Source organism: Squalius cephalus (genome assembly GCF_949319135.1).
Source record: "Squalius cephalus genome assembly, chromosome: 10".
NCBI classification, from domain to species: Eukaryota; Metazoa; Chordata; class Actinopteri; order Cypriniformes; family Leuciscidae; genus Squalius; species Squalius cephalus.
In genome coordinates, this window is record NC_137131.1 from 282,501 (window position 1) to 290,000 (window position 7,500).

The following is a 7,500-nucleotide window of genomic DNA, read 5'->3' on the forward strand; positions in this document are numbered from 1 at the left end:
CACACACTCACACACACACACACACACACACACACACACCTGCCAGAGCAGCTCGCTGAGCACCGTGGAGGAGAACTGAGGGTTCTCCCAGCAGCAGAAGCGCAGCAGCTTCACCGTCTCCTCAGAGTTGCTGCAGTCCTCGATGATCTTCTTCACGTAGCTGGTGCGCACGAACAGGGTCTCGGCCACGGGCGGCTGCAGGGGCATGATGGGAAGCGTGAGGCCGGGGTCACCGTACGGGTTGGCCAGCGGGGGGTTCCCTGTCGGAGAACAGTGGCTCAGATCAGCTGACAGTAGGGATGGGCCATATATTAGCATTCGCGATGTACCGGTAACAATTCTCCTCACGATAAGAATTAGTTCCTGCCATAATGTCGCTAAAGCCTAGTGGTGACGCGCTTCTGTTCAGTCAGTCGTAGCTCACGTGCAGCGAAAACACCAGACGTGAAGCAGGAAAGACAGCACGACTAGCCCTCACCGTTAATGGAGGACTGCATGCGCGAGGACACGTCGCAGCACCGCAGCAGCAGCGACACCACCGTGTAGAGCTTGCCCAGCTCTGCGTACTGGTACTTGATGGGAGGACCGGGACCCTCGTCCAGCGCCACCAGCATGAAGGTGGACGGCACGCTTAACTTCAGCAGCTGCGTCTTCTCTGCCAGACCTGCAACAGACAGATGGGTAATATTATGACGCTCAGTTACCCTTAAAGGGGACATATGATGCCCCTCTTCACCAGATGTAATATAAATCTCTGGCGTCTCCAGAATGTGTCTGTGAAATCTCAGCTCAAAATACCAGATCATTTATTATTGCTTGTCAAATTTGCCCCTTTTTGGGTGTGAGCAAAAACACACCGTTTGTGTGTGTCCCTTTAAATGCAGATGAGCTTTAGCTCCGCCTCCGTTCAGAAGAGGGCGGAGTCTTTACTCGAGCTTCAGAAACTCCAGCAATAACAGAACAGGCCAATCTCACTCATCCAGAATCCCAGTATAACCAGTAGCGAGTGCAGCCTTACGGAGAGACTCAGGAAGAGCTTCTGAATGTTAGTGGACACATTTCTGTAGTTGTTGTGGAGTTACACTGATCATCTCATCATCATGTTGAACTTCTCCACAAGTGTCCACAGTTCCTGAGGTCTTTATAAGACAGCGGTGACATGTTCTGGTCAATAGTGTTCAGTGCTCGTCTGTGCTCAACCACAGAACAGCTTCAGGCTCTGCTGGATCTTCATCAGTGCGTTAGAACTGGGCTCTGTTGGCGCGTGTGGAACCAAATGTCGGCTGGTGTGTGTAAACGTGTGTTAAGGGCCGGTAATATTATAATAAGATCCTCTTCATACGTCAGAAGGAGAGCGAAATCTGATCGGCTTATTTTTAGACACGCTTGCAGAGAAAGGCTCACCAGAACACAGTTACTGGGTTTCACTGTTCATGTTTTCTGTGTCGGTAGAAGCACCGGGACCCGATTACAGCAGATTGTCATGATATGTCCCCTCTACCCTTCTGCAGACTCACGGGAGTCGAGAGAACTCACCCAGGTTGGCGTACATGACGAAGAGGTTGAAGTACTGCTGAAGGTGCCGCCCGTGTTCGGACACTTCTCTCCTCAGCAAGTTCAGCACCGCCCGTAACAGGTGATCGCTCAGGGTCACGGGGTCACAGGCCTGTTCACAACGACAAACGGCTGTTTAAACGCCACGCCGGCTTCTGTGGCTCTTCATGCTGAGAAACCTTATAAGGTTTTTAAAATCTAAAGACTAAATTTGGTTTAAAGGAGTCGTTCACTTCAGAATTAAAATTCCCTGATGATTTACTCTCCCTCACGTCATCCAAGATATTCGTGTCTTTCTTTCTTCAGTGGAAATAAATGGTGCAGATGTGAGTTTCAGTGCATCTGTGGATAAAAGTATATAATGTGTATTTATTAAAAATGTCCGCTGGTGTGTCTAGATGAGACTCTTATTCCTCGGCTGGATCGAGTCGAGACTTTGAAGCTGCACTGAAACTCACATCTGGACCTTCGACCCGTTGGACCCCATTGAAGACACTATATGGAGGAAATCCTGATGTTTTCCTCAGAAACCTGCATTTCTTTTCCACTGAAGAAAGAAACACATGAACATCTTGGATGACGTGGAGGAGAGTAAACTATCAGGAAATTCTAATTCTGAAGTGAACGACTCCTTTAACATTGTTAAAAAATGATTTCAAAGAGTTAACTGAATAAAAAAGCAGCTAAACCCATCATCACTATCTAATCAAACATGCTACAGGGATACAGGGATACAGGCTCTCCATGCTACAGGGATACAGGCTCTCCATGGTACAGGGATACAGGGATACAGGGATACAGGCTACAGGGATACAGGCTACAGGGATACAGGATTTTGACAAAGAGAGCATGTGGGTGGATCTTTTCCTAATATTAAAAACTCGTGTGCCATCCTGTAATGGCCTATTCGGCAACTGGTATAAACAATGGAGTCTAGAACCTTCAAAACTGATAAATCCATTAATCTGAGAGTAGACCCCAACATGCTTTCAGCCTCTAGTCTACATGACATGGAAAAGCATAACCAGGTTGAGGAACGTGGGACACGGATCTGTGAGATCCTCCTACACTGGTTTCTCTCCTGTACTGGTTTCTCTCCTGTACTGGTTTCACTGGTTTCTCTCCTACACTGGTTTCTCTCCTGTTCTGGTTTCACTGGTTTCTCTCCTGTACTGGTTTCTCTCCTGTACTGGTTTCACTGGTTTCTCTCTCCTGTACTGGTTTCACTGGTTTCTCTCCTGTACTGGTTTCTCTCTCCTGTACTGGTTTCAATGGTTTCTATCCTGTACTGGTACTGGTTTCTCTCCTGTTCTGGTTTCACTGGTTTCTCTCCTGTACTGGTACTGGTTTCTCTCCTGTACTGGTTTCTCTCCTGTACTGGTTTCACTGGTGTCTCTCTCCTGTACTGGTTTCACTGGTTTCTCTCTCCTGTACTGGTTTCACTGGTTTCTCTCCTGTACTGGTTTCTCTCTCCTGTACTGGTTTCAATGGTTTCTATCCTGTACTGGTACTGGTTTCTCTCCTGTACTGGTTTCACTGGTTTCTCTCCTGTACTGGTTTCTCTCTCCTGTACTGGTTTCTCTCCTGAACTGGTTTCTCTCTCCTGTACTGGTTTCACTGGTTTCTCTCCTGTACTGGTTTCACTGATTTCTCTCCTGCATTGGTTTCTTTCCTGTACTGGTTTCACTGGTTTCTCTCCTGTACTGGTACTGGTTTCTCTCCTGTACTGGTTTCACTGGTTTCTCTCCTGCACTGGTTTCTCTCCTGTACTGGTTTCACTGGTTTCTCTCCTGTACTGGTACTGGTTTCTCTCCTGTTCTTGTTTCACTGGTTTCTCTCCTGTACTGGTTTCACTTGTTTCTCTCCTGTACTGGTACTGGTTTCTCTCCTGTACTGGTTTTACTGGTTTCTCTCCTGTACTGGTTTCACTGGTTTCTCTCCTGTACTGGTACTGGTTTCTCTCCTGTTCTTGTTTCACTGGTTTCTCTCCTGTACTGGTTTCACTTGTTTCTCTCCTGTACTGGTACTGGTTTCTCTCCTGTTCTTGTTTCACTGGTTTCTCTCCTGTACTGGTTTCACTTGTTTCTCTCCTGTACTGGTACTGGTTTCTCTCCTGTTCTTGTTTCACTGGTTTCTCTCCTGTACTGGTTTCACTTGTTTCTCTCCTGCACTGGTACTGGTTTCTCTCCTGTACTGGTTTCACTGGTTTCTCTCCTGCACTGGTTTCTCTCCTGTACTGGTTTCACTGGTTTCTCTCCTGTACTGGTACTGGTTTCTCTCCTGTTCTTGTTTCACTGGTTTCTCTCCTGTTCTTGTTTCACTGGTTTCTCTCCTGTACTGGTTTCTCTCCTGCACTGGTTTCACTGGTTTCTCTCCTGTACTGGTTTCACTGGTTTCTCTCCTGTACTGGTTTCACTGGTTTCTCTCCTGCACTGGTTTCTCTCCTGCACTGGTTTCTCTCCTGCACTGGTTTCTCTCACCTGTGTGGATGTGCTGGGAGAGGTAACTGGAGCAGGACACGGGCCGTCCTGCAGGGAAAAGTGTGCGATGAAAACGATTAGCTTGGCGAAGGCTCCGCGGACCTCGGCACTGGGACACTCCAGCAGGAACTCGGAGAAGCGCGTGGGGAAGGAGAACAACACGCTGTGAGCAAACCAGCTGCGCACGTTCTTGCTGTGACGCAACAGCAGACACAGGGCGTCATACCTGAGGAGCAGCAGAAGAGAGAGGGGTCAGCTGACACTGGCCACACCTGGACCGGCCGCTGAACGCACCACCGGACACTAGCGGTGCAACGGATCACAACATTCACGGATCGGATCAGCTGCGGTTTTTGAGCCACGGATCGGATCATTTTTCAGGTTTAGCAAAAAAATTCAAATAAAATAAAAAAATAATAATTTATATATAATATTATTATAACTTTGCTTTTTATTTATTACTTAAAGCTCACTTTAAGTTCTTCGATACCACATCAGAAACTGCTAGCCTAACTGGTGAAGTTCAAACATTATTAAAGACAAGTGAACAGTGATAAAATAAGAACAAATACACAAATTACAAGCAGAGACTAAATAACAAAGCCTAATATTCCTGTTGTCTGTATCATTAATGTTAATAAAACAACAAAATACAGCTTTAACAAAATATTTTTTACAGTGAATAAATAGTGTTATTTTACATTTAGGCCAAGTTTTTAATTTCTGTACCTGAATAATACTTAGACTTTGTAGATTTATTTAGCATTAATCTCTGCTTGTAATTTGTGTATTTGTTCTTATTTTATCACTGACTGTTCACTTGTGTTTAGTTTTTAATAGTTGTGGGCTGGACTTTTATATTTAAACTTTTAGAACTATATCTTTAATGTTTTTGTTAAAGTTATTGTACTTAGTGTGAACGGCCTTTAGTAATTCCCATACTTTCATGACTTGACTATTATTCTTATAGTGGTAGTGTTAATTTCGTTAAATTACGAAACGACACTAAACGAGGTTCTTGCGCTGGTTTCTGTGACTAAAACTGCGATCAAACCTTCTGTAATAATTCCAAACATGAATCTCGACTACATGAATAAAGGCACATACGCAGCTCTGTGTGACAATATATAGTGGGTTTTTTTTTTGTGATGTTGTTTTAATAAAAAAACATGAATGTAATTTGGTATTAGGTTACAAATTTCACCGTTTTAATTTTTGAGAGAAATGTCTTGTTTTTATAATGTTATAGAATGGATTAATTTCTGACAAATAGCCTATGAAAAATAATCAGGAAACCAGATTAGGCGAAATAAACCATGCACACGAGTTCTACGAGACTATACGAGACATTCTCTAGATTTGTACTTGTATGTGAAAGAGCAATAATTCTAATGAAATGCAAATATAAATTTCTCAAATGACAACAATTGTTGTGATTATAATTTTAAGCAAAATAATCGTTAGCCTATTATAAATTGAACCATTATGCAGCATGACGAAAATATGACTATGCCCAGGCTTTTAGTCGACTAACCCTTGTCTGAATGAAAACAGAGCAAGGCTGACTAAATATGATAAAAACTAAAAAGTACATTTGTCACAGGACTAAGACTGAATGTAAAAATAGCTGACAAAATGAACACTTTATAGTAGGCGTGTCCAGTTTCAACAGCTAACGCTCAGCTAACCCTCAGCTAACGCACAGCTAACCCTCAGCTAACGCTCAGCTAACGCTCCGCTAACCCTCAGCTAACGCTCAGCTAACGCTCAGCTAACGCACAGCTAACGCACAGCTAACCCTCAGCTAACGCTCAGCTAACGCACAGCTAACGCACAGCTAACCCTCAGCTAACGCACAGCTAACGCACAGCTAACGCACAGCTAACCCTCAGCTAACGCTCAGCTAACGCTCAGCTAACGCACAGCTAACCCTCAGCTAACGCTCAGCTAACCCTCAGCTAACGCTCAGCTAACGCACAGCTAACGCACAGCTAACGCTCAGCTAACGCTCAGCTAACGCTCAGCTAACCCTCAGCTAACGCACAGCTAACCCTCAGCTAACGCTCAGCTAACGCTCAGCTAACGCACAGCTAACGCACAGCTAACGCTCAGCTAACGCTCAGCTAACGCTCAGCTAACCCTCAGCTAACCCTCAGCTAACGCTCAGCTAACGCACAGCTAACGCTCAGCTAACGCACAGCTAACGCACAGCTAACGCTCAGCTAACCCTCAGCTAACGCACAGCTAACGCTCAGCTAACACTCACCTAACACTCAGCTAACACTCAGCTAACACTCAGCTAACGCTCAGCTAACGCACAGCTAACGCACAGCTAACGCTCAGCTAACGCTCACCAGTCGCTCGCAGGGCCTCGGACGACCTTCTTCGTGTGGAAGCCGGTGCTAAACAGGAATCTGGCCGCGAGCTGTATACTTATCGTCGCTATTTCTTCAGCTTCTGGTAAAAGGTGATCTTGACCTGGAAGGAAGAGGAGAAGAGGAGCATCTCAACACATCAGACGTTTACAGATCCTCAGACGCGAGCCGCTGGCTGAGGCCGAGTCCACACGCACACGGGTTTTCCTCCACATTCACGTACACATGAAAACGCAAAAACGCGCTGTCAAAAGCATGCCAAACCAACAGGTGGCGATATAACCCTAACCGTAAAGCAATGTTGGCCAATCAGAAGCCAAGCCGGTTCCGGTTCTGACGCCACAAGCCAAAATCTCCGGTCTCTACACAACACTGAACCGGAGAGTGGACCCTGCGTGTGCGTGTGGACAGAACCGGAGAGCGGACCCTGCGTGTGCGTGTGGACAGGGCCGGAGAGCGGACCCTGCGTGTGCGTGTGGACAGGGCCGGAGGCGGGCCGGAGGCGGGTCGTGCTCACCTGGAGGAGGGTTCAGGTATACGCTGTTGCAGGTCAGCAGCTTCTTCATGAACTGGAAGTACTCGAGGCTGAACTGCATGCGGCTGTGCATGAACTGCACGTTCTGCTTGCGGACGCTGGCCTCGATGGCCAAGGGCATCTTGGGTTGGTTGGGCCGGGACGCGAGCGTGAGTTCGGTGATGTACTTCAACAGCTCGCCGTCGCCCCCTGTGGCGTCCATGCGCTCGTAGAACAGGATATACGCGTTCCACCAGCGCTTCTGCCGCCGGTACGACATGCGCTTCATCATGTGATCGAACACCTCGCCCATGTACTCTCCACCAAAGCACTGGTTCTTCATCTCCTCGTCATCGTCCATCTTACACTCCGTCACGTCACCGTCATCAAACTTATACCAGCGGTCCTTCAGCCCGTCGCCGTCGCTGCCGTGGCGCTGCACGATGTACGAGTAGTAGTGTCCGCCGCTAGCCTGACCCGAGTGCACTAGCACGCCCACGAGTCTGTAGCGCGAGCTAGCGCCGGGATCCGCCGGGGGGCTCTCCGGGATAACCTGGCTCTCCAGCGGAACCTCGTC

General features: G+C 47.1%; 1 protein-coding gene across 9 annotated transcripts in view; it reads right to left on the reverse strand.

Annotated features, from left to right (window-relative positions):
• The window catches only part of LOC307165461 (ubiquitin carboxyl-terminal hydrolase 9X-like), a 56,718-nt gene that overhangs the window by 16,660 nt on the left and 32,558 nt on the right, over positions 1-7,500 (reverse strand). For all 9 annotated transcript variants that reach the window (XM_079883073.1, XM_079883074.1, XM_079883075.1 and 6 more), the window contains exons 36-41: positions 6,927-7,500; positions 6,389-6,512; positions 4,035-4,260; positions 1,537-1,666; positions 479-664; positions 40-260 (exon numbers count right to left, since the gene is read on the reverse strand). The exon at positions 6,927-7,500 is cut by the window's right edge and continues 180 nt beyond it. In XM_079883073.1, the coding sequence (XP_079739199.1) occupies positions 40-260; positions 479-664; positions 1,537-1,666; positions 4,035-4,260; positions 6,389-6,512; positions 6,927-7,500 (1,461 nt within the window). The remainder of the gene's footprint in view (positions 1-39; positions 261-478; positions 665-1,536; positions 1,667-4,034; positions 4,261-6,388; positions 6,513-6,926) is intronic.